This window comes from Syngnathoides biaculeatus, chromosome 8 (assembly GCF_019802595.1).
Source record: "Syngnathoides biaculeatus isolate LvHL_M chromosome 8, ASM1980259v1, whole genome shotgun sequence".
Lineage (NCBI taxonomy): Eukaryota > Metazoa > Chordata > Actinopteri > Syngnathiformes > Syngnathidae > Syngnathoides > Syngnathoides biaculeatus.
In genome coordinates, this window is record NC_084647.1 from 11,252,345 (window position 1) to 11,280,162 (window position 27,818).

Sequence of the window (27,818 nt, forward strand, 5' to 3'; positions counted from 1 at the left end):
GATTCCAAATCAATCATCCCTTCACGATCAGTTCAATGCAAAAACTGGTTTGGACTTCTAAGCAGTCTGGTTCTTAGTTTCAACTTTAACCAGCGCTGACTTTCCTGAAAAGGAGGGAGATGGATGATTTTTTTTTTTTTTTTTTTTTAAATGTGTGTGTGCATGTCAAAAGTGAATTAATGTGCTGCATTAGCCAAGGAACACACGTACGGAAATGCCAAATATCTTTTATTTCCTGAATATACATTGAATTCTCTTTGGTCACATGGGGAGAATTCCATCCATGATTCATTTCACGCGACCACATGAGAAAAGCGTCGCCAAAAAGTCCCTTGACAGTACTCACGCCAAATATTTTGGGTTGCATTTTGTCGTTGATGACATCTCATTCGCGTGTGTGAGTGAATTTGGTCATTAGACAATTGGACATTGTGTCTGCCGGCATTCCGTGTGTACTTCTGTGTCTCGGCTGTCCGAGTCGATAACTCTCAATGGGCACGGGCGAGCCGAGCATGAAATGGCCGCGGGGGGCTGCGCTATAATTGGGCGTCTTGTTGAGCTTGCAGAAGAGAGCGAGTGCATTCAAATGAGAAATACAACAAAACGCGCTTCAAATATCGTCGTGTTTTATGTCGGTCCTTCACATAGAACTACTGCAATAGGATATACAATGCAGGTGGTAAATATAGAGTATGACTTGGAAAAAAAATGAAACTAATAACTGTAAGGTTGCTTTCTCAACTGTGGTTGGGTCATCCATCCATCCATCCATCCATCCATTTTCTTCACCGCTTAACCTCACGAGGGTCGCGGGGAGTGCCGCAGCCGATCACGCCAGTCAACGGGCAGGAGGCGGGGCACACCCTGAACTGATTGTCAGCCAATCGCAAGGCACATCGAGACAAAGAGTCGAATTCACAATCACACCTAGGGGAAATTTAGAGCGTCATATTAATGTTGTATGTTTTTGGGATGTGGAAACCGGAGCGCCTGCAGAAAACCCACGCAGGCACGGCGAGGACATGGAAACTCCACACAGGTGGGTCCGGGATTGAACCTAGGACCTCAGAACTGTGAGGTCAACTCTTTACCAGCAGATCCACCGTGCCGCCTGATTGGGGTCAAGATTTTCAATTTAATTTTTTTTTAAATGAACTATTGGGATGTTATTCAATTAATGGCTGAAAATCTCAACCATAGGTGTCAGTGATGGTGTAGTGGTACACACGCCTGCCTTTGGTGTGGGCACCGTGGGATCGATTCCCGCTCTGTGACTGACTGGCGACCAGTTCAGGGTGTAGTCCGCCTTTCGCCTGAAGCTAGCTGAGATAGGCTCCAGCTTTCCTGAAACCCTTGTGAGGATAAGTGCTTTGGATAATGACATGGCAAATAGAATTATATTTTACGACACAAACAGAATTTGTTTTGTCTGTGAATTCAGAGGATCAAACATTTGGGATCTGACTTCTGGCAGGTTTTTCAGTTCTCCACGTCAACGTTGTGGTGATGATCTATGAATATGTTATAGACAGCTAGCAATGAGAAAGAAAAATGTGAACTTTTTCATTCAAACAAAAGCGGCACACTTCGGCGATGTCATAAAATATAGCTCCGCCCATTTTCAGCTTCTAATCCTGTTCAGCGTTCGTGGGGGGAGGGACCGAAATCCCAGCAGACGAAACCTGAACGTGAGTGCAAATCACAATTGGCATAAACGTCAGCCAGGTGAACCACTACGCCATCATCCCGTTTTGGAACCGAACAAGCACGTGGGTGTCAAATTCCACAAAGTCCCCTCAGCGTGTGTAGGACCTCTGCCAGTTGTAAATGGCGTTGATATTGTGGGAGCACGCCGGCACTCGTTTACACGTGCTGACACTCCGGTGCCGGAAGATTCTCCCTCCCGCGCCTCCGCCCAGAACCCTCCTCTTTGCCGCGAGCTGTTTCGTTCTCTCCTCTGCGGCAAAGAAGTCCGCGGTAGCCCTGAAGAACTCCAAAAGAGCCCGGTGGCTCCAGTTGTTCCCACAGTTGGCAGTCGCACTGCTGGGCCCAGCTGCCGGCCGGCTAGCCGGCCCGGCGGAATTCCCTTCGCTTGTCGCGGGGAAACCGCAGTGGCCACCTCGGTCTGTCAGAAGGAGGAAAAAATGCGGGTTGCTTTCAAATAGTTCCCAGGGTACCGTGGACTGGGTGTTTCCCCGGACCGGGTCGTCCCGAGCGCAGACACACAGGACTGGAATCGCCACCTCGTCCACATCTCTTAAGGGTTCATTGCGCTCCCAGTAAGCTTCCCAGGAACCCGAAGCGCCGCCGCCGGTCCCAGCCGGCGCCGCCGACGCGCAGCTAACCTGATCTGTGCGACAGAACAGAACTTCCTCCAGGTTGCGCAGAGAACTGGTAGCAAAGAGGGTGTCCGTGTGAACGATGGAACTCAACACCGTCTTGTATCTGAACACGACACACAAAATGGACGCACGTCAAAAAAAAAAAAAGCAGATGGCTTTCAAAATGCTAACAGGACGGAATTGGAGAAGCGATTCTTTTGTCACGACGTTTCTCGGAATCAATAGTGACACGAAGCAGACAAATTGGTTGCCAGAGTAACCTGACTATTTATATAGTGCTTGTGATTAACCCCGCAGTGGTTAGTCGATACAGTTTTGGATTTGGGAAAAAAAGATTTTGATGATTGTGTCTTCATAAATCGCCGTTCTGTAATTTTGTCTTTCCACGATGGACACAAGTTCAAACGTGACACGTTTCTGCCGCCTTCTTGAATACCTCATAAATGTGTCACTCAATTGCAGATTTTGACAAAGACGCGCTTATTTTCTGCAGAGCATTAAAAAAAAAAAAAAAAAATCTTCATGTCATTTGTTTTCTTCGTCGAGGAAAACTTTTTTGGAATCATCAAATGTATTTTTGTATTGTGTGTTTTATTTTGTTGCAGTCTTCTGGGTTCGGATTTGCACTTGTTGAAGACAAACGTGAGCGCACGTAAAAGACGCAACAAGCGAGGCCGCCGTTACGTCCTGGCAAATTATCGCCGGGGAAGATTGTTAAGAATTTGGCAAATATCAGGACAATGGACCCTTTCCGACCTGTCAAACACTCGAACAATAACAGCCAATCAGACGGCCGCATCGTTTTAACCCCTGGCTTGACACGCCCCTTTCCCCGTATTGGCCCATGAGTAATGCTGGTTGCCAGTAGCATGCGCTTGGAAAAGTTAATGTTACGAAGAAAATGGTCCTCAGCCCAGATGATTCATTTTTCAAAGCCTAAAAGAGAGTTGACATAATGTCTAGAAAATCGAACCTAACTCACTTATAAAAACTACAATACTCATTTACTCGTGATCTTTCAGCGTAAAAAGTACTCATCCCGCTTTACATGCGCAGTACGATTCCACTATTTTATCCTGTTGGATTTCAATATGAAGTTTGTGAGGCGTCAAACCTTTTTTTTTTTTTTTTTTGGCATCGATCGCCGACGTTTCGTTGTAACTCTGACATTGCGTCCTGCTCCGTCCAAAATCTGAATTCCGTGTAAGTATCCTCGCGTGAAATAGTTGAGACCTCTTTGTAGAACTCCCTCGGACAAGTCTGACGCATTTGGCAAAAAAAAAAAAAAAACATACCGCAATATTATCTGGAATACGCGATAGAGAAATCAACTTCAAACCTGTTCTGTTCAATCGCCATTTTGGAAGCTTGTGGGACATGTCCAAGGGGGCGGAGCTTAAGATCGCCATCGGAAAGGTCCATCGGGTGTGAAATATTTGAGGTTTTAGCCACGACAACTTCAATCGTCCAAATAAAACTGAGCCCCTAAAAATGGTACTGACATAATTTTTCGCAATATTTGACAATTTCCCCATTTTGACTTTAGTTATTGCTATGATTAAACAAACAACCCGCAAACACAGTACAAACAATATACTATATTATCATCTTTTGTCTCATTTGATCCTTCCCTCTGCCAACACAAGCGCATCTAATATCCTGCATGGCCTCCGTCTGCACTATTGATTTTGGTCGGACACATCATTATATTAGCTTCCCGCAAGTAGATTTGTATTGGGATTTGTGCCCCCCACCCCCACCCCAGCAAAAAATAAAAAATAAAATCAATGCTGTCCTTCAACACAAATAATATATGTCAGTACACTTTGAGTAGAAAAAAAAACAATTTTCCATATGTGTAATGGAAAAATGGGAATTTAGTACCTTCACCAAGTAGCTAACATACTGTTAAAACGATGGAACTGCTATTGGTAATTAATTGTGTGGGCTGCTTATCCTCACAAGGGTCACAGTTGTGCTGGAGGCTATCCCAACTGCCATCGGGCAGGAGGCGGGGTACACCCTGATCTGGTTGCCAGGGCACATAGAGACAAACATACGCACTCATAATCACACCTATGGGCAATTTAGAGTGTCCAATTAATGTTACATCTTTCTGGGATGTGGGAGGATACCGGAGTGCCCGGAGAAAACATGCAAACTCCATACAGGCGGGGCCGGGATAGATCCTGGGTCCATAGAACTGTGATACCAGCTGCTCCACCATGCCACCGACTACTCGATTACAAAAAAAAATTATATTATTATTATTATTATTAATATTAGTCAGCCTCACAGTTCTGAGGTCCCGAGTTCAATCCCGACCCTGCCTGTGTGGATTTTGCATGCTCTCCCCTTGCCTGCGTGGGTTTCCTCCGGGCACTCCGGTTTCCTCCCACACCCCAAAAACATGGAATTCTAAACTCTCACTCTAAATTGCCCATAGGTGTGATTGTGAACGTGGCTGTTATCTGTTTCCATGTGCCCTGTGATTGGCTGGCAACCAGTTCAAGGTGTACCCCGCCTCCTGCCCCTTGACCGCTGGGATAGGCTCCGGCACACACCGCGACCCTGGTGAGGATAAGCGGCTAAGAAAATGGATGGATGGTTAGTTAATATTATTACAAATGTCCAAATTTTCCAGCTTCTGGTTTGGTATGTCATATAACATATTTTAACCAGTTTATCTTTCCTTATTAAACAATTTGGTGGATAAAAATCCAGATTTTTTTTTCTTCTGAATACAAAATGTTTAATCAACTATGTTATGAGTATGATTGCCAAATTTGTACAATTTTATTCTGATTTTAAATAAATGAATGAACCCCATTCTTCATTTTCAACTAAAAAAGGAAACAAAACTTGGGTATAATTTATTTTTTTTTCTTGATCAATTGTCTTATCTCCGCCCTTCCCCCGCCATACCTGCTGAGGCACATTTTCTGGTAGAGCACCAAGGCCCACTGCACGGGCCAGCAGAGTCCGTTCTCGAACCAGCTCTGGCAGCGAAAGACGGGCGAGAGGCAGACGGCCGCCGTCACGTAGCTGGACGAGCCGCACTCCCCGAGGTACGAGAGGAGGAGGCCGGAGCCGGTGCTCTCGCTCACCGCAAAGAGTTTGCCGGCGGGCTGGCGGTAGCGGATGTAGCGCACGGCCTCTCGCAGGTCGGCGGGATCTCCGAACTGCTGCAGTTTGACGGTTGTGAGCGGAGTGCCGTTGTGGCCCCGCCGGTTGAAGACCGCGGGGAGGTAACCGTGGGAAAGCGCGGCTTGGCACAACTGCGGGAGGAACAAAAAAAAATGCGGCTGTCAGCTCCGCGGGTTCATCCCAAGGATGGGAACTGGAAATAAAGGAGTTCACAGTTCATTCTTTGGTCAATTCTTCCTCTCAGCAAGAGATTCTACAACATCATCGATGTTGTTATTGACATCACATCGGGTGCCTGTTGTATTGGGTGCCCTGGCCAGGAATTGAACCCTCACCGCCCCCTGACACGATCAATGTAGAGCATCATCGAACATACTCAGTCGCTGTGATTTGACAGGCGCGTACGCACCCGCAAATCTGCACAGTCGAGCACGAAAAATCCTGCATGTCAAATTTTTTACGAGTAGAAATACGTAGATATTGAAAGACGTCGAAGATTTTGTGCAGTCTTGACCGATGTCCCCTCGAAGCTGCGCCACTCCGCAATTGCGCACCTGTCGCACACTCTCGGCGCACATGAAAACCGATCCAGCGCAGTTTTTAAACACGGAAGCACACGGTCTCTGCTGCTCAGCCTACTTCTACTTCCAAATTTACCTGACACCACCGCCCTCCACTCTTAAAGGGGTACACTCATAATTCCAAACACACACTTGCAAGTTTATATCTGCGGGCATGACTGCCCGCACCTGTACATTTTTTTAAATGTGAGTGACTGACATAAATCAACCAGCAAAAAAAAAAAAAAAAAAAAAAAAATTGTTTTAGATCTCGTACAGGAGATTTTCCCCTGGATCCAATGAAATGTTTTCTGTTCCATTCTCGGGGCTCCTTTTAAATCAAATGGAAACAAGCTGGCCCCAATAAAAGTTCATGACGATGAACTGTCGCCGCCTTTAAATGTTCACTTGATTAACAAATGTTGACTCTCATCGCCTTTAATTGGCCGTACTGCAATCAGATCCACATTTTGAAAGGTCAGACGTGAAGGTCGAGCTCGACATTGTTACACACACACAACAAGGCTCATCTTGTGCTCATAGCAAAAACGTTGTACGTTCCATGCAAGTAAACTTACTCCAAAGCCCAATTATGCAGACATACACTCACCCATCCATCCATTTTCTTTGCCGCTTATCCTCACGAGGGTCGCGGGGAATGCTGGAGCCTATCCCAGCTGTCAACGGGTAGGAGGCGGGGCACACCCTGAACTGGTCGCCAGCCAATCGCAGGGCACATAGAAACGAACAACCAATTGCTCTCACAATCACACCTAGGGTCAATTTAGAGTGTCCAATTAATGTTGCATGTTTTTGGGATGTGGGAGGAAACCGGAGTGCCCGGAGGAAATCCAAGCAGGCACGGGGAGAACATGCAAACTCCACACAGGCGGGTCCGGGATCGAACCCGGGACCACAGAACTGTGAGGCCAACGCTTTACCAGCTGATGGCGGCAAACGGTGCCTTGTGAAAGTATTCGGCCCCCTCGAACTTTTCAATACCTTTCGCCACATTTTAGGCCTCAAACATAAAGATATAAAATTTTCATTTTTTTGGTCAACAATCTACAGCAAGTGGGAAACAATCATAAAGTGGAACAAAATTTATTGCATATTTGATACTTTTTTTAACAAATAAAAAAAACGAAAAGTGGGGTGTGCAATATTATTCGGCTCTGTACTTTCAGTGCAGCAAACTCACTCCAGAAGTACAGTTCCAATAAATTTCGTTCCACTTCTTGACCAAAAAAATGTCATATCTTTATGTTTGCAGCCTGAAATGTGGCGAAAGGTTGAAAAACTTCAAGGGGCTCGAATACTTCCATAAGAGACTGTACAATACCTGTGAGATTTGTCATTGAGAAAGAAGCTACTACTGCGTCCAAAAATAACAAAACGATAAAAACAACAAAAATGGATTTCGGATGCCGTGAGATTGTCAACTGGTGAAGTTTAGATAACACAAATGTTTCAGCCTTCCTGGAAATCAGCCCACAAGTCGTCTTTTTTGTTTTTTTTCATACGTTTTGGCATCCGAAATATGTTATGCAGGTACGAATTACCATTTGTGTATAGTTTAGGCATTAAAATTGTCAGAAATATATTTATGATACCCGCTGCTGGCTCTGCATCAGTGCTGCGCTTATTCAAGTCTCAGCTTGTGTCGACAAACTAAAAAGACGACGGCGGGATCGCAGTCAGTACTGCTCGACTCTCGGCTCGGTGATAAATTCCTTACAGGGGGACTCCGAGACTACTGAAGATATGTTTCTCTAACATCATACAGATTCAGTTATGATAGAAATTGGAAATGAAATTGTGATCAATTTTCTCGTTTTTGGTGACTCGGCAGTATTCGGATCACATCCAAAAAACATACAATTTCAATGATAACGCTGCTTGATTATAATGATCACCCAGCATGTCATATGCACATGATGCACATGATGCAAAAAAAAAAAAAAAAATGATTTCATGAGATTTTTTTTTTTTTGCCGCAACTCAATATAAATTAAGGAAACAAGTTTTTCAAATTAATTGTGTAACTTTTACAGTTATTTATTTCAACAACATTTCTTTTACCATCTTAAAATTCCATCCATCCATCCATTCATTTTCTTAGCTGCTTATCCTCATGAGGGTCGCGGAGACTGCTGGAGCCTATCCCAGCTGCCAACGGGCAGGAGGCGGTGCACACCCTGAACTGGTTACCTTATCTTCATTCCAAGTGAAGCCATCCCTCCATCCATCCATCCATCCATCCATTTTCTTTGTCACTTATCCTCACAAGGGTCGCGGGGAGTGATGTCAACGGGCAGGAGGCGGGGTACACCCTGACCTGGTTGCCTGCCAATCGCAGGGCACATAGAGACAAACAGCCACACTCACGATCACACCTAGGGGCAATTTTTAGGGTGTTCAATTAATGTTGCATGTTTTTGGGATGTGGGAGGAAACCGGAGTGCCCGGAGAAAACCCACCCAGGCACGGGGAGAACATGCAAACTCCACACACGTGGATCCAGGATTGAACCCAGACCTCAGAACTCCGAGGCCAACGTGATCCACCATGCCACCCTACTTTAAACATTTGACTGTATAATTTTTCAGTGTTATTTATTTGGTGTGGTTTCTGTTTTTGTTATTACTGCTACTGAATACCTTCCCTAGGCATCAATAAAGTATCTCCGTAACCGGCATCCAACCACACCGAGCGAGAGGATATTTTATTTTATTTTCTTGCTGTGGATGGAACCACCAACAGCCCATGCCGACGACGTTCAAACACGTAACAATTCCGGAAATGTGGCGTATGTGCTGCCCATTGTCGGTGGATATGGATTACTGCAAAGTACAGAGAGTCCTCCACTTAAGACGGTCTCGACCTAAGACGTTTCGACTTTACAACGCCCGTCCCCCGTCCGCCATTTTGCCTGGCTAATGCTCATAGGCTAATAATTGTCCGTGTTTGTGCGCCGGGGAGTATCTTTGCATTTTTCGCCCTCCTTTTTAGACATCATCGCCCCAAAGTCTTTTAGCGGTGTCTTTTAGCAATGCTTCTGCAGCCCCCAAAAAAATCCATGACCGTGGAAACGAAGCTCAAGATCATAAAACGATTGGAGAAAGGAGAGACGCCAACACCACCAAGGTTCTTCAGTCGATCGACCGTGGTGACAATTATTCAAGAGAAAACTCGTGTTTTAGCGCAGGTGAAGGGTTCCGTTCCTACGTCGGATCCAATGATCACAAAACAAGGTTCTTCGATGCTTGTCGAGATGGAGAGGATTGAGGACCGGGTTCCTTCGCAGTAGCTAAGCACGGCCTCCCCTTCTTCTTCTTCTTCTTCTCCTCCATCCACCTCTCAGCAGTAATGCTAAGCACATCATCTTTTTTATTTCAACGTAATTGTTTTGTATACAAAGTCTTTTGACGTAAATTCTGACTTTAACGGTGGAATCCACAATTCACAGGAAGGACCCAGCGCAGTTCTGTCTGGATTCTTCTTTGTACCTCGTTTCCAGCACCTATCACTCCTCCGCCATTGTTCTTTTTGGACATTTGCCTCCCGTTTGCATCGCCGACGCATGTTGTGAAAAGGTAATGAGCCTCGCGCGGTGGCAGGCGTCCAAAGTGTCAGCCGAGTGCGATTCGCTCGGCGCGAGGCTGCCTTTCCGGTAGCCACCCCCCCCCCCCCCCCAGTCAAGGGATGCTTTATGTTGACTCATTCAATTAACTCAGTCCGTCCGTGTATTGGGAGAAGAGTGTAATGGCCGATAATGCCGCTGCATCAATCTGCCCCCCCCCTTCTTTTTTTTTTTTTTTATTTGTACTGTTTCTTTGAGTCTACTCATTTCTATTTCACTGAGCTTCTAAACACTGAGATTAAATAACATCAACTATCTGGCTACATCATACGCACATGTCCATCTTTGCAACACTTTAATGTCAATGTTAAGCCTGTAAACAGGTTGTGTGTAAAAATACTGATAGAGCTCTCCATGGCAACGCTGCTGCAACTTTCGCTCGCTGATGTCATGCCACCGAGTGTCATATAACCCACTGTGATTGGTAGGTTCTGGAGGTCTGCACACAACACGATAAAAGTGCCTTTCATGTAAAACTCGGGGGGCGCACTAATATTGAACCTTCATATTAAGGTGGGGGCCACAAAATATCATCTTGCGGGCCGCGAATGGCCCGCAGGCTGCCAGTTTGAGACCCGTGCTCTACACAAATTTTTTTTAGGGGAAATCGAGTTAAAAAAAAAAAAACTAACCAATCAGATCACAAGATTGAGCAATGTGTCTACATATGATATATAAATGATCATCCTCAGTAACAATGGTGATGAATATTGGATAAAACTAATCAATATACTGTATTTATTATTGCAAAATTAAATTACAGTAAAAACTACAATACTTTACTGGCAGCAGTGATCATGTATTTCCCCCCCCCCCCAAGCAAGATGCTGTAATCAGTAATTTTTCACCATTTCACTGTCCTGTATAATAATTTAAAGTATGCATCATATATTTACAGGATCAGTGAAAATAATTTACCTTAAACGATACGAAATTTTTCACAGTATTCTTACAGGCCACTTCATTGCATATTCAGTAGTTTTATCTTTAATTAAATTGATCTTCTGGGCCATCAATTGAAAATGAGCATTAATGTCATTTTCTGCACATTTTGTTTGAAACAGCAGCATCATGATTTTTAATTCAAGTGCTATTTTATATTCTTCCGGACATATTTAACTCAGCAAAGTTTTAACTTTACCATATTCATTTCACAATTCAGACACACGAACAAAAATGAATGGTCAAAATCATTTAGCAATTATAATAAAACATAATTTAAAGGTAAAAAAAAATACTTACTTGGGGTTTTGCATCTCATTTTGCAATATAAGGTCACCAAAATATTTAAAACATACTTGAGCATGATAAATGCAAGCTCAGTTTATTCGAAATGAACACTGCAAAAACATGAACGCGGTTATCACGATGATTACGTAACATGTATGGCAGAGATCTAATATCTGATAAAACTGCATTGGTGCGGGTGTTGGTAATAAAATGAGAGTATTAAAAATGTTCTCGATTTGATTTTTGTCACGAGCTCGGCGATGACACAGCAGCAAAGTCAAACGCCAAAACTTCATGAAATATGTTCCTTTATGGAATGTAATTAATTAAGCCGAGTTTTGAATGACTTGCACAGAGGCAGTTAATAGCCGCACTGTGTCCCATTTTTGGTAACGTTATTTCGTATCCCGAGTGTGAAATAATGCTCGGAACCGTTCTCATCGTGGATAATGCGATGCAGACACAGAATACTGCAAAGCTCAACCCCAATTGTACATTGGTGCGGATTTCTAGTTGTGCAAATGCACGACGGGCGCCTTACCTGCTGCACATTCCTGGTGATCTTTCCGAACGAATTGGGGATGATGAGGAGAACCGGGCTGGTGGAGTGGCTGGCGGTCCTGCGTCTCTTCTGGTAGGAGGGATAAGCCCAGTCCAGAGCCACCAGTCCGTCGTCGCTCAGCTGCAGGTTGTCCCGCACGAAGTGGACCGTCTTGCCGGAGGACCGGCACGCCTCGTACAAGCTCTGGAGGACGGCGCTGGGCCGCCGCGTCCAGCCGACCCGCGGCGAGTAGTTGCTGAAAGTGGAGCAGTTCTTAACGAGGTAGTTGGCCAGGGCCGAACGTTTGCAGATGAGCTCCACGCTGCAGTCGCCGCCTCGCAGCGGACCGTTCGCTCTTCCCGGCGCGGCGCTCGTCCGCTTCTCGGTACCAGAAACTTTGGAGCCGGACCAGATGACTGCGACCAGCGCCGCGACGCATAGCAACACGAGCCAATCCAGCATGATCACGGCGCGTTTTTGACAGGGACACAATTTAGACTCATTTGTCCTAAATCCGCGAACACCGCAGCCGCGCGCAAGCACGCAACCAAATTCCCGTTTTACTTCTCACATCAAGTGCATTCATCGTTTTTTTTTTTTTTGCGATGTGTCCAGAGAGAGAGACTACAGCAGCTGCCTGGGAGTGCAAAAATGAGGCTCCAAATGCTCAACGGAAACGCCTCCCTTCGAGTCCAACCCCTCCCACCCTCATCAGCAGGTACACTGGACAAAAAATAAAAATAAATAAAAAAAAAAAAAAGGCACAGAAGCAGCCCGCAGAACATATTATTCTTATTTTTAAAGATGCAATTGTATGACTACACTAGAATATGATGATTTATTTGTATGATATTAATACAAAACATGATTCAATAAATATTCATTTTCTGTGACGCGAGTGAGTTGGGGCATATCCCATCTGACTTATCTAATGGCATTTGCATGGCACGCACAGACAAAGAACCATTTACAACTATCCATCCGTCCGTTTTCTTACCCGCTTATCCTCACGAGGGTCGCGGGGAGTGCTGGAGCCTGTCCCAGCTGTCAACGGGCAGGAGGTACACCCTGAACTGGTTGCCAGCCAATCGCAGGGCACATAGAAACGAACAACCAATCGCTCTCACAATCACACCTAGGGGCAATTTAGAGTCTCCAATTAATGTCGCATATTTTTGGAATCTGGGAGGGAAATGGAGTGCCCAGAGGAAACCCACGTGGGCATGGGGAGAGCATGCAAACTCCACACAGGCGGGTTCGGGATCGAACCCAACCCGGGACCTCAGAACTGTGAGGCCAACGCTTTTCCAGCTGATCCACTGTGCCACCCCATTTACAACCATTAAGACAATTGAGCCTCTTTGAACGGTGGTCCCATGCCAACAAAGTCCAGTTGTTCCCTATTTTACACCTATTACAGGTACAAATAATAAACAGGTGTCTGTGCGTGGGTTTCCTCCGGGCACTCTGGTTTCCTCCAACATGTTTTTTTTTCCTAACGGCCGCAAGGGGGCACTCTAGCGGAAAAGGTAAGAGTGAGACCGGTGGAATATATGTGCCGAAGAAGTGACTTTTAGCGGTCTGGCCCTGTTAGCACTGCGCTAGCATGTAACTGCCGTGTCTCAGTGATTTTTACCGGTATGTGTTTTTTTTAACTGGCCCTGTTAGCGTGGCGGCGCTAGCGCTAAACTCTCTGTGTACCGTTTTTGTAAATATCTCGTGTTTCAATGTCAGTTTAAAAAATGGGCACTTGCGGCTTTTACACGGCTGCGGCCGATTTGTCTACCAAATGGTATTTCCTTTACAAATGTACTCGGTGCGCTCTGTAGGCCCGGAATTACGGTACATGTATAGGTGATCCATGGACGTTTTGGGACTGTGGGAAGAAATTAGACGAAACGCGCACAAGTAGAACATGCAAATTGCAAATGATCAATTTTACAATATTACAAGAAAATCACGCATTTCCAACCACTCGTGAGCTATTTTTAGAACAGGCCTTGCAGCTACTCACGAGCTTCATGGGGGGCTACCTGGTGCCCACGAGCACCACGTTGGTGACCGCTGGGATGATGGCGTCAATGCCATAGTGAGTTCGAAAATGTGTGCTACAAAAGGGAACACGTAACACATTTCATCCTGTTTCATTCCTTTTTCTACAAGGTAATTTCCATGTAAATGAGTAATTGCTGGATAAAGAACAAGACCGAGTTGTTCATTTTGTTATTTATTGTTTTGTGCTTATCTCAACATGATTTGATTCATTTTGTGAGCGTGTGTAAAAGATTCGAGGCGCGTGGAGACAAATGGACTGTCGGTTGTTTTTGGCTCGTCCCGTTTTGACGTACCGGCCTTGTTATGTGTACAAAACATGGTCAAATATAGACGGCCACGTGGACACGGCGTGTTTATCAGAATCTGGGCCAGTACAGACAAATGGAAATGGATTACGTAGGCAGAGACCAAAGATGGATCTCTTACCTACTGACATTTTTAGATAGCGACGGTTGTTGTCACCGACATACCTGTACTGCCAGCAAAGTTTTAGGAGACACAACAAACTTTGGCAAGTTGAAAAGAACGAAGAAGAGATGAAAAAAAAAGCCTCTTGATTTTCATTCGAGCGTGCTTCACCTTAAACTGTCAATTTTTGGGGAGCGATATTTGGCACCAGCGAAGAAGAGCGAGTTAAAAAGATAACGCGTCGCGTCGCGTGTTGACTTCTGTCGATGAAAATACTGGTCAATCATTTAGCCGGTGCATGAAAAATGGGAAGACGTGGGAACTTTACTGTCAGTGACCCGAGATAACAAACACCCGGTGTGTTGACACACTGTTACTAAAATAGCCAAAACCCGTTGTAGAAAAAATGGTGATAGATGGAATTTATTCGCCTCTGTCGCGACATAGCAGGAAAAACACTTCCGCATGATGGAGTAGAAAAACATAATAGATGTTTTGAAAAAGAATGAGTGTCTTGGCAAGAAAAAAAAGCATGATTTCATCTTATTCAAAGAGGATATATGATGGAAATTTGATTTTTTTTTTTCTTAAATCTGTCCGAATTAGCTGTATGGCCATGTAGAATGGTTGATTTGTATGCTTTTTGGGCTGGAACAATTTTAATGTGCAAAAGTGGAGTTGTTAGAGGTCTAATCCAGAGGAAATGCATTTTATTTGCCTATCATACCAATGTGGCTAAAATTTTATTAAAAAATTCTCAACACAACAGAAATGAAATAAATGAGCGTCAAAGTCAGTCTTGAGATTTTGTTCGAAATGCCGCTCAGATTTCTCTACGGAAGGTGACTTTATACCTAGACAACATTTAGCCAGAGCTAGCTAGCAAAGATGGTGAGGAAGTGCGTCGCATACGGCTGTTCTGCGTCAAACGCCGACGGATTCGGCTTACATGAATGGTGGAAAGATGAACGGCTAGGCAGGTTATGGACCGGGTTTGTGAAGACAAAGCGGGTGCGTTGGACTTACAAATCGAAGTGGACAGTAATAAGTTCCAAGCATTTCTCGGAGGACTGCTTTGAAAACCCGGTACAGCTTTCAATTGGCTGCGGTAGCAAGTAAATACGTACGTGTTCAATTGTTTAGTATTGACAAGTATCTACCTCGTTTTAAATGTAGGTACAATACCGATGCAGCTATAGATGTCAGCTAATATCCGTATCCATGTGATGTTTAGGAGGTGACGAAATTTGGACACTGTATAATGTTAGTCTCCTGTTGACGCTGAGGTCTTCCTGAAATTCGACTACGGCGGTGTGTGCTCTCAAGTGTTCGGTGCGTTATTTAAAATACAGGCTAAATCTTTAAACGCAGAACGATACCGAAGGTTTCGATTTTTGTTTTACTCCGACTCAGTCGCTAGTACAACAACAAAGCAAGCAGCATCGGACGTTTAAACGTGTTTGAATGAGATTATTTTGCCAACAAAGTGTATGTAGATTTTCTTGTGTTTTGGGTGCAAAGTTCCACGTCTACTTCGTCAGGTCTCGTCGAATCCCGTCCTTGTGTTGCATTCGACGCTCAGACCGTCACACTGGTGTATTGACGAGTTTGACACGACCCGAGTGGGGTGAGCGCGCAAACTTTCGCATGGATTTGGGAAATTCGAACTACAAGCCACGAATCACCTTCCAACAGCCAATCAGCTTCAAGAATGATAAGTAAAGGGCACGGCTGTGGGACTGAGCGTCTTGCTGGCCCAATGTGGCCGCTCAAAGTGCACCGTCGCCCGCTGTGAGAATCGCGGGGTGGCGGAGCCTGAATGGGGATTAGAAGTACAAAGAAAAAACTAGCCCAAAGGAACCCGGTGGCGGGACAGAAAATGTGTTTGCCAGTCAGACACAACCACACACAATATGGCTGGTGGGTCTATCTGCTTCTAAATGTGTTGATGAGGTCATGGAAGTACAACAAAGATGCCGGTCTTGAGCACACTGCGCCTGTTTGTTATTCTGCACCAGTGGCCAAGACTGACGTCACACCAGGGCACAGGACAACATTATCACCGAGGTCCAGAGCCATAAATGGAGTGTGTTGGACTTCACTGTCTAAATCAGATCAATAACTGGATGAGCCTAAAATTTTCTTCAACTAAATCACAGCAAAACAGAGACAATTGTTTTTGGCAATGAAGAAAAGAGAATTGCTGTTAGGAAACACCTGGACTCTCTACCTTTAAAAACCCAAAGACCAAGTCCAAAACCTTGGTGTTCTGATTGATTCTGACCTGACTTTCAACAATCATATCAAATCAATCGCAAAAACTGCCTTCTACCATGTGAAGAACATGTCTAGAGTCAAGTCTTGTATGTGTCACGCAGACCAAGAAAAGCTCATGCATGCTTTTATCCCAAGTCGACTTGACTATTGTAACAGTCTTCTGACTGGACTCCCTAAAAAGAGTATTAAACAGCTGCAGCTCATTCAGAATGCCGCAGTTCGCGTTCTGACCAAAACAAAGCGGTCAGAGCATAGAACCCCAATCCTAAAGTCCCTGAACTGGCTTCCAGTCTGCTTTAGAATAGATTTTAAAGTTCTGCTACTGGTCTATAAATCACTCAATGATTTAGGTCCTGAATACATGAAAACTCTCATGCTTTTTACAATATATACACTTTTTGATCATATTACTTGCACTATATGCGGTTGCAACTGTCTTTTTTTTTTGAATATTTTGTTTGTCATTTTTATTGTTTTTAATCCCGTTTTAAGTGTTTTATCTCTTTGTTTTCAAACGCCTTTAATCGGGTAAAGCACATCGAGTTACCTCGTGTATGAAATGCGCGATACAAAATAAATTTGCTTTGCTTCAACACGGACAGTATCTTGAATCGTTATTTTTATTTGCGTCGTTTATTATAAGTGATGCCCACTAAACTCCAGCCTGAGAGAGAAGAAAAATGGTCGTCATAACTGGCGATGGCCTTTCCCTCCACGTCACCATGACACTGCTGCACACTTTGAGCAAACAGGAACTGTGCCGAGGCTTTTTTTTTTTCCAACAAATTGCTGCAATTCATGTGAACAATATGCTTGCACAATTGTGGCTTTCAGTGGCTTTAGAGGTTAAAGCAGGATGACAAAAAAAAAGAAAAAAAAAATCACACTATTTTTTGGCGTTGGTGACTCCCCGCTGTGTTTTTGCAGTGGTTGTGTGACGTATTCCCAACGTGTCTGTGATCCAGCAGATGTGTCCACTTATCAGCCAGAACGTTCTACCGAGGCCTAATTTAACACACACTCTCTTCCTTTACCTTTGCCAATAACATCTAGAGCATCATTTAACAATGAAAGAGAATTTAAGTGCTGTCAAACTCAAGGCCCAGGGGGCCAGATCTGATCATGATGTTACGTGGCCCGTGGTGGCAAATCAACTTCTGTGAATCTGTTCAACATTTCACAGTCATATATCATAAATGATTACATCTAGATGTTATTTGCATTTTTTGTGCCACCAAACATGAACAATAGTTGAAAAACACATCAGCATTTTACATCAGAAATTTTGTGTGTAAGTTCAAGACGATTAAAGATTTTTATGGTTTCACAGTCGAAACTGGAACCAAGATGTGTCCCGGGCCAAAAATGAGTTTGACACCTCTGCTCTATGCCCTGCTTCACTGGCATATTATCATAAAGAAATTCTTGTCTTGAAAACGCAAAGAAGTGAAATTGGATAGTTTGCACCGGCACTCACGATGATGTCACACTCATCTGCCTTAGCACAGTGGTTAGGAAGCATTGGTCTAGATAAGCAAAATGAAGGAACCCTATAAGAGAACTTGTTCTTCTTCCTTTACTTTCGGCTTGTCTCGTGAGGGGGCGCCACAGCGTGTCATCTTTTTCCATCTAAGCCCATCTCGTGTATCTTCCTCTCTAACACCCACTGTCCTCTTGTCCTCCCTCACAACATCCATCAACCTTTTCTTTGGTCTTCCTCTCGCTCTCTTCCCTGGTAGCTCCATCCTTACCACCCTCCTACCAATTTCCTCACTCTCTCACCTCTGGACATGTCCAAACCATCGAAGTCTGCGCTCTCGAACCTTGTCTCCAAAACATCCAACTTTGGCTGTCCCTCTAATGAGCTCAGTTCTAATCCTATCCAACCTGTTCACACCGAGCCAGAACGTCAGCATCTTCATTTCTGCTACCTCAAGTTCTGCTTCCTGTTGCTTCTTCAGAGCCACCGTCTTTAATCATTGCATCACAGCCGGCCTCACCACTCTTTTATAAAGTTTGCCCTTCATCCTGGCGGATACTCTTCTGTCACATAGAACACCAGACACCTTCCGCCAACTCTTCCACCCCACTTGGACCCGTTTCTTCCTTTCCTTACCACACACACCATTGTTCTGTATTGTTGACACCAAGTATCTGAAGTCGTCCACCCTCGCTACCTCTTGTAGCCTCACACTTCCCCTTCCAACCTTCTCATTCACGCACACGTATTCTGTTTTACTTCGGCTAATATTGATTCCTCTCCTTTCCAGTGGGTACCTCCATCTTTCTAATTGTTCCTCCGCCTGTCCCCTGCTTTCACTGCATATCGCAATATCTGCGAACATCATGGTCCAAGGGGAATCCAGTCTAACCTCGTCTGTCAGCCTATCCATGACTACCGCAAAGAAGAAGGGGCTCAGCGCGGAACCCTGATGCAGTCCCACCTCCGCCTTAAATTCTTCTGACACACCAACGGCACACCTCACCACTGTTCCGCTAAACATTTGACCCCTGTAATTGCAAACAAAGACTACCGTACAAATAACGTTGTTTTTCTCAGGTGCTTATTTGCAGCTGTATCACACAAATACATTGTTAAAAAAAAATCATACATTGTGATTTCTGGATTTTTCTTTTTAGATTATCTCTCGCACAGCGGACATGCACCTACGATGAAAATTTCAGACCCCTCCATGATTTCTAAGTGGGACAACTTGCAATATAGCAGGGCGTTGAAATACTTATTTTCTTCACCGTATCTATCAAGGTGACTGCTTTTTTTTTTTTTTTAAAGGTCAAAAGCAGCTAATGATATCATTCTTGCACCGCTTGCACACTTTTGTACAAAACCACTTCCTCAACAGCGTCTCGCTTCCTGCCGGGTGGTTAGCATAAATGTTGAATTGTAAAACCCACAAGTGGAACTCTTTCGCACTCTAGTTTAATCGAGTGTCGTCGACTAAACACCCAGTTACGTGTTCAGAGTCTTGTGATTACTGACAACAATGCACCATTTTGAGCCTTATAGTAGAAACATAAGTTTTGACAATGGATTCATGCACTGTAAACGCTATATGATTTATAAAAAAAAAACAAAAAAAATGCACAGCAGAGAACAGAAGCAAAAGTGCAACTGGAAGATCTTGAAAGGCCTCTTATCTTTATCAACGCCATCAGGAAAGCTTACATCAGATAAAGCAGGCCGGGCGGAAAGACATCGTGTGCTTCTGCAGACTCTTAAACAGAAAAACGAATGAATGAAAAATAATGTTGCGCCACATGGTAATATGACGAGAAATGGAAAGAGGAAGTAGAAAAAGATATAGACGACATAGGAGTTAAATGATGAAGTGGTACAAATGGGTTTGTAAGAGATGTCCCAGGTTGTCGTGTTCATTTGGGCGACCGAGCGGCGCGGCCTACCCCCGCTATTCCTGTCGCGTTCTCAAGGAAACATCCGGATGTCACGCCTCACGTCATCGCCGGTCTCGTCGAGCGTGATGTGTAAATGTGCACTCATTTTTTTGGGGACGAAAAAGAACTGGGTCAACTGGGAGGCACGTAGACAGAGAAAAGAACTCACGGCCAAAAACGGCCCCTCGGACATCAACAAAATGTCACAGCCGTCGTTTCGCAGTCTGCGGCGAAAGTGAAAGGCAAATATAAAATGCGACGATAAAAGCAATTTGGGCGAAAGTGGAGCAGCAGGTCGAGTCACCGTAATGTGACAATAAAAACGAGGGACGGTAAACTTGTCATTTACTACATAGAATGCTTTTATGGAATCATTTATTGCATCGTCAGCTGGAAAATTTGTGATCAGATCCCGGTTGGAACATCAGAAGTGGATTAAAAGGACATTTGCGGCATGTTGTGAAATATTTGTTAAATCTCTCGTAGCTTTTGTAAGGACAAAAGATGCAATTAACAGTCTGTTTGTGCTGGGCCGGGTCCAAATCCTAGTGAGCTCCTGTAAGGTGGCCAACCCGCTCTGTTTTTCCTGCCTAATGGACGTTCGACTCTTGTTGAATTCGCTATGCAGAGTTTCCTAAGGTGCCGCGTGCCGCTTCGATGTCTTTCCACGCGAGTGTCCGCCATTAAAATGTTACAGTAAACAGCGGCGGACTCGCCTGGAGGCGGCGAGTCGACGGCGTCTGAACGCAAGCGTGTTGACACGGACAACAACGCCACCTGCAAAAGGTAATTTCAGTTTTACGGGGAGGGCGATTGGGCGTTCGTAGGGCAGAGGCGAATCGGTAGTTTGAATCCGAATAACAAATGTGGCGGGTAATGATTTACAAGTGTCCCTTCCCCTTGTGAGGAAAGGCGCTCATGCTAATAGGCAACGCGGTCCTACTGCGTGACCTTTGTTTTATCCCAAGAGTGCCAATATTTGCCGGTTCAAAACAGAAGATTATCAATCCCACGGCATCTCTTATTGTTACATATTTACCTGCGGCAAATCGACATGAAGGGCCAGAGGAATCGGTGCCCACTCAGATCTTTCGAGTATGTATTTCACACAACGCGGTGACGCAAAAAGTTTCAGCTGTGATGCAGTTGTTCAAACTAATATGTACAAATTCCAAATATTTTCCATGACACTTGTCGTTGTGCCGGGAAACGAGGCGCACGCGTGCCACCCCGGTGAGGATAAGCGGAGAAGAAAATGGATGGATGATTAAACAGAAATGATGGGAATCTAGATTGGCGCACCTCTTTGTGAACTAATTTGAATTCAATTGTGACATTTTATAATGAATCACAGGTGAATGCACAACTTGTGGTTATATAGTACAGAGTAGATATAAAAATGATTTACATGGTAAGTGTGACGTCATCTGTGTGTTACATTATGGGAATATGGTTCTTATTTCAAAACTAAAAAAGATGAACGACGACGCTGTTAACCGTACATATACTTCATGCTTCTGATGATTTATGGGAACTAATTTTTAATCATGGGCAGGGTGGCAATTTTTTTGCCTTAGTGAGATAAAAATCTCCTAACAGGCCTCAATCAAGGAAATAAAATTTCTTTTTGGTTTATGGTTAAGTTATGTGATAACTTGAGGCAGCCATGTTGGGTCAGGAAGGAAAGGGACATAACTCCGTGCTAACTTTGACCGATGAGTTATCCTCTCCCGATACCAAAATGGCTTCAGATTAAAACACTTCAATATTTTGATACACTGAAGGATATAATGCGTGAAAATCATGACGTCCCAAAAATGAGACGCTGCCCACGAATGGGTTAATTAAAGCGACAATGTGGAACAATCTGTACCTTCATGGGATGGAACTCGAGCACCTACGTCACACAATCACGTGACTTGTGTTTACATCGCCATATTGCCGGTCAAGCTAAGCATTGCTCAATGCTAAGTCGGTTGGAGACGAAACGGAAATTCGTCTCGTAGCACGACGCCCAGATTCTTGTCCGATACCGTCAGACATTTAGAAGGTGAAAATAAACGACGATACGTGGAAAAATTAGATAAACTTTAATGCCGAAATCCATGTTTTCGCCGATAAGAAATTGGACTCTTAATTGGCTTCTGCTTGTCTTGGACAACTGGATCTACGCATGGATCTGATAAGTCGAGATTTACACGGAAAAGTTTGAAAGCTTATAAAAGTCTGGACGCATATGAATGCTTCGTTGTTGGATCTGTTTTCATCAGGAATAAATCCCTCGCAGTGACGGTTTTGACGGCTCGTGAACGCGGAAGTGTGTTCGGCTACACATTAACCTTTGCCGGAATCCATCGATCTTTTCAGCTGGTATTCAATACAAATACCAATATTTCAATAAATGACCCCTGGTTTTACACACACTCGCATTCATTAACTATACTATATACTACTGATATTCCCTAGAATGAGCTCTTTGAAAATCTGTCTCATCTTTTGTGACAACCAACAGGTCTCGGGTATTGTAAATATTGTCCTCTGGTTCAATGTCTCCCACAAGGTCGAGCAGCTCTGTTTGACCGGCAATATGGCGCCGTGAAAATGGTGACGTCACGTGCACGAACTCTACATCCTCAAAATCATGAATTTACTTTCATTTTCTTGTCCAAAAAAACGCACATTCAACGTTATATTACCTTGGAAGAAGCAGGGTAGTATTCTCGGTTTTGTTAAGTTTTTTTGGCTGCCTTGGACACATACCAGGCAAACAAAATATCAGATCAGTACTAAGTTAATTAACAGACCTCCAACTGATGAGATATTTCCAGATCCGCGGCCACCGATCTTCCTTTATCTTTTGCAAAAAGGGGGAAGTCATCAGACATCAAAATCCGGTAACGAAATTAACGAGAACGGCAGAGTATAAATAGGACAAAAGCTGAACAAGCACATGACGTATTGTAGTATTTTGTCCAATAAAACTCCCGTCACCACACGGTACGTGTTGTCGCTTGTTATCAAAGTGAAGCAAAGGTTTTGATGTTTTAATGTTCGTTTGTTGTTTCAACAATCACCTAACTTTGTTTCTACGTGTTACTATTAGCTGTGGTTATTCTATATTTTTTCCCATTCTTCTATGCCCGTGAAGTATAAAAAAAAAAATGTCCGTACAGATCAACACTGGGATCTTTTTCTGAGACATAGAGACTTTTGCTCTATCTGTGTTTCACTAATCAAAACATGTTACGTAAGCCATAAAACTTGAAAAAAAAGATACTGTATGTGTGCAACAGAGTCGTCGGTTAACATTATATTGTGTCGGGGGGAAAAATGGATGCCGTTTTCCCAAAACACACACATGTGAGAATACATCATAAATCATGTCAGTTTCAATGCCATTTAAGGCTGACTCAGTCTTTTGTAAACAAGCTCCGATCACGCTGTGGGCGTGCGACGTTCTCACTGGGAATTACAATCCTGTGTGTGATAACGTGATGGTTTATTTAGCTCCAGGCGCATAAATAATATGGTTATTCCCGCCGCAAACATACGTCCAAAACGACATAAAAACAGATTGCGAATGATGACGGATTGCTCCACGCTAATGCCGTTCGTGTGTTTACCGGGGAAAGGCCGATAAGGTTATCACTAATTAAATAAGATGTTGAATTTGACCCCAGCGTGTGCTCCGATGGGACAAAATAAATTAATATGGATGAAAACAGACGGGACATACTGTAAAGGTGATTACCACGGTGAAAGGTGGTCAAATACAATATCTATGACTTAATTTGAAAAAAAAATGCTAATTTCTAATCTCATAATTTGTAACTGCAACCTTGAATGTGTTGTGGTCATTCTCTCCCCAATGATCAATCACCAACTGTTGTTGTGGTTTTTTTTTTTTAACTACTAATAAAAAAAAAAAAAAAAAATTAATTGGACACTCTAAATTGCCCGTAGGTGTGATTCCGAGTGCGACTGTTTGTCTCTACGTGCCCTGCGATTGGCCGGCAAAAAGTTCAGGGTGTACCCCCGCCTCCTGCCCGGATAGGCTCCAGCACTCCCTGTGACCCTTGTGAGGATAAGCGGCCAAGAAAATGGATGGGTAATCAAAAATCTGAAGGGACTGTGATGGCTGTCAGCAAGAAGCTTTTAAAGGGAATGGAAGGGCCTCAATGCACCTTTTTGCTAATATTATACAGTTTTTATGCTGAATCTTGAATCCGTTCCGAAGGAAACATTTTTAGTTTTCGATTATCCGTGACAAACGATCGCATATTGCTGTAGCCGGCAAAAAAGGACGAAAACGTGGGAGAGAAAGTCGATCAGGGGCGTGACGTCGGACGTTGTGACAACAACATGGATCCCATGGAAATACACTGGAAGAACGATGATGAATTTTCCGATAATCCGAGCGATGAACATTATTCTGAAGGATCCCGCGAAGACGGTGAAAAATATGAGCGTTATGAAGGCGTTAAAGGTTATCAATTTGAGCAAGTTAGATTTCGAATTCAGACGAAGTAGCTGGCCACGAATAAGCCGACAGACCCACTGTGGAGAAAATGCCGCGTGTTGGAAATATCAACTGAGAAGCTTTTGTGAAGTTCTTTTTCGGTTTAGTTAGTCATAAAGCGATAAATAGTAAAGGCTTCGATATCCTGAATGCATACACAAAGTTTTGGGTCTTGTTTTGAAATTATGCAAATTCCGTGTATTTGGTGATTTGGTACGCAACACCAGCGGCAACTACTTTGCGTGTAAAATGCTGATGATTGCACCAAAACACACAGAAGCCGATAATGTAGTCTAAGTTGGTATATTTTCACAAATAAGTAAGAATATAACAATAATAAATCATTTTTACGGATTGGTTTTGGCTTCCGATCACTGAGGAATTTGCGAAACAAACGGGTTTTTTTTCGGCACGAATACAAGAGACTCCCAGCTTATCGTCGTTCCAAAACAGCCCATCCCAGAATTTGTGACGTCAGAGGCAACAACAGGATATGCATTTTATGGAACAGTTGAGCATATATTTATATATATTTTCATCTAGATAAGATCATTTGCGTTAGAAATGAGACATTCAAAACACTTTAACCACCACGCACACCTGAAAAGCAATGCTTCCTCAAATCTTATGCAAGTGAAATCCATTTTAAAACTGTATTTTTTTTGTATGATATATTGTTACATATTCCTCCAATTTTTTTTTCATCCACTTTATCACATTTTTAACTAGAAATAATTATACTTTGAACATACAATTGCAATTAAAACCTTTTTATCCCTCGATACTATAAACATAAATCATTTTTTTTTTCAAAAAAAAAAGTTGGTGTCTACATTTTGCCCCAATTCTGGAATTCCCTACACATTATCACACTTAAATTTTACTGTCCCAAGACAGCTTTCTATAATGCTTTGTTGTCCTTTCTTTAGAAGAAGTCCAATTCTCTTTTTTTTTTTTAATATTTAAACGCCACAAGGGATGACTCCCATTGTTTTGTAAAGAATAGATGCAGTCTGAGCGCCGCGCAGAGAGCCGTCCTTTCCTGTGTAACACAAAAGTTGTTTTCATCCGCCAAACGCAATGCCGGGTAAGATTTTTAGCCACATCCTGGCGGCAGGTTTGTCACAAAAACAACCTCACCGTATCTATTTGACTTAATGCAACGCCCACCTCAGGTTAATTAGTAGCACAAAAGTCAAGGTAATGAGGCGGAAAGGAGCAACAGTTCGCTTGGCTGCACGCTCCGCAGGGCAATAGTCGCGGCATCGGCTCTTCTGCTAGACTCAAAACAACATCATATGGCCTTGTTTTGAACAGATAGATGTGCTTAGTACGAGGGGCTGATTGTAAAAGCTAATGGAGTCGTCCAATACCTGGATTCTCCACGGTCATTGGAGCACTATGCTACAAAAAAAAAAAAACGGTGAACCGTTTACAGTTTTCCAACATCTCGTTCACTCGTCGTCGGAGGTCTCGGGGGTTCTGAACTTCCTTTCTTTTTGTGAATAAATACGTATGTCCTCTTATCCACGGTTTCCGAACCGTGATTTGAGTCAAAGCGCGCGACCGGAAAAGGGTTTCGCCAAAACTGTCAGCACTGAAATGATGACGTCTCGTCTTCACTCGGATTGGGTCGGTGGTATTTGGAATTTAAAATGATAGGTAAACATTTTTTTGTTTTTTGTAAACAACGTGTACTTTTATATACTGTAGCTGCGTGGCTTGGAGACGAATGCCTTGACAGGCCAGAAAACCCGCAAAACACTCATGAAAAAAACTGATGTTTGGGAAGTCATCCTAGATGATTTGGGCCAGAACAATGCACAATTGTAGCTCCAAAAATAAATTGACTGACTGATGTCAGAAGATAATCCAAAGTCTTTTTATATATCCATCCATCCATCCATGTTTTTTTGCCGCTTATCCTCACGAGGGTGGCGGGGAGTGCTGGAGCCTATCCCAGTTGTCAACGGGCAGGAGGCGGGGTACATCCTGAACCGGTTTCCAACCAATCGCATGGCACATTGGGACAAACAGCCGCACTCACAATCACAGCTAGGGGCAATTTAGAGTGTCCAATTAATGTTGCATGTTTTTGGGATGTGGGTGGAAACCGCAGTACCCGGAGAAAATCCAAGCAGTCACGGAGAGAACATGCAAACTCCACACAGGCGGGTCAGGGATTGAACCTGGGACCTCAGAACTGTGAGGCCAACGCTTTACCAGCTGAACCACCGTCCCACCCTAATAAAATCTATTTCCAGTCAGATATGTTATTGGAATTTCAATACATGAATCTTTACATTTTGCAACATAAAACGATTTTGCTCAAGGATTCATATTTCAAATGATGTCATTTATTTGTTGAAGACCTTGCATTCTGATATATCTATTTAACACTGCAGGTTGTCACAATAATCATTTAAAATAAATCATTTTAAATACAAAAAATAATTGGCTTTTGTCATTTATTCGAGCAACTATTAAGCCACCTAATAGACAACTTGATTTTTTTAACAGGGCCAGTTAAAAAAAAAAAACAACATACCGGTAAAAAAAATCAAAAAATCACCGAGACACAACAACATGCTAGCATAGCACTAACGCTAGCACAGCGCTAACGCTAGCATAGCACTAACAGGCCCGTTTACAAAAAACATACCGGCCAAAGTCACTTCCTCGCCACAATGTTTGCACCGTCTCACTCTTACCTTTTCCGCTGGAGTCCCCCCCCCCCCCCCCCCTTGCGGCCGTCAGAAAAAAAATGCACAAATTAGCCGCATCACCACATAAGCCGCAGGGTTGAAAGCGTGTGAAGAAAAGTCACGGGCGACATTACGGGAATTGGTGTCAGGATGTACGCCCAATTACCAAGCACGGGGAATACGCAGTGTGGACAATGGATGGAAGTTATTAAAGCGTGTTATCTTTAAATAGGCAATGAAAATTACGGGAGGTGCTTCGGCTTACCGCGAAGGTGCATTTAAGCGTGGAAATGCAATCGGGGAGTATTCGGGGGGCTCAAGGGAGGAAGGCAACCCCATCTGTAGCTAAGTAGCAATTACCACAGCCGATAAAATGAGGAGTCACTGCCACCTGCCTTGAGACTGATAAACATGCCACTGGCCATCCAGTCTGTCGGATGTGTACGCAGAGGCTTCGAGGCTGTAAATGAATTATTCCGCGAACGCAGTATGGTGCAGTGATACATTATTGAGTCAAATATTCCCACCGGCAGCATCAGTGTCATCAATCATACTTGTTAAAGCAGACAAATGAACGCAACGCCTTCATTCGAGCTCAGCGGATTGTGCAAGTGTACCCAATGAATATTCCAATTAGAGGGTGGCTATTTACCGTCTGAAATAATTTCAAAAATAGTTACTAAACACACAGACGAGTTGCAAAATTCTTCGCTAAATTCGGTTGGTTCTGGAATGAACGAGGGGCACGTTCTTGGACCTCCTTCATATTCAGACTGCAGTGAGATGGCGTTTGCTGAATCGGGATTTCACGCTCTAGAAATCAAGACTTGAAATTCAAAATAAACCAACTGTGTGTTTGGGGGAGGGCGGCGCGTTGGTTCGCCGGGTAAAACCTTGGCCTCAGAGTTCTGAGGACCTCGGTTTGATCCCAGCCCCTCCTGTGTGGAGATTGTCTGTTCTCCCCGTGCCTGTGTGGG

The 27,818-nt window shown here is 43.7% G+C and overlaps 1 protein-coding gene across 2 annotated transcripts; it reads right to left on the reverse strand.

The window, feature by feature from the left end:
- Nucleotides 1-211: 211 nt before the first annotated feature.
- On the reverse strand, nucleotides 212-27,232 carry abhd15a (abhydrolase domain containing 15a). Of its 2 annotated transcripts, XM_061828264.1 has the most exons (4): nucleotides 27,107-27,232; nucleotides 11,464-11,719; nucleotides 5,268-5,620; nucleotides 212-2,445 (listed from the first exon to the last, which is right to left on the reverse strand). In XM_061828264.1, exons 1-4 carry the CDS (start codon nucleotides 27,178-27,180, stop codon nucleotides 1,797-1,799), a joined length of 1,332 nt encoding a protein of 443 aa, XP_061684248.1. In that variant the 5' UTR covers nucleotides 27,181-27,232; the 3' UTR covers nucleotides 212-1,796. The 2 variants fall into 2 exon arrangements, with proteins under 2 accessions (XP_061684248.1, XP_061684247.1); XM_061828263.1 differs by lacking the exon at nucleotides 27,107-27,232 and having other exon boundaries at nucleotides 11,464-12,188.
- Nucleotides 27,233-27,818: the final 586 nt, after the last annotated feature.

Coding starts and splice junctions, on each gene's coding strand:
- abhd15a (XM_061828263.1), bottom strand. CDS start 11,925: ATGCTGGATTGGCTCGTGTTGCTATGCGTCGCGGCGCTGGTCGCAGTC. Junction 5,621..11,463: donor TCACCAGGAATGTGCAGCAG/GTAAGGCGCCCG, acceptor TTCCTCCCGCAG/TTGTGCCAAGCCGCGCTTTC. Junction 2,446..5,267: donor CAGAAAATGTGCCTCAGCAG/GTATGGCGGGGG, acceptor TGTCGTGTTCAG/ATACAAGACGGTGTTGAGTT.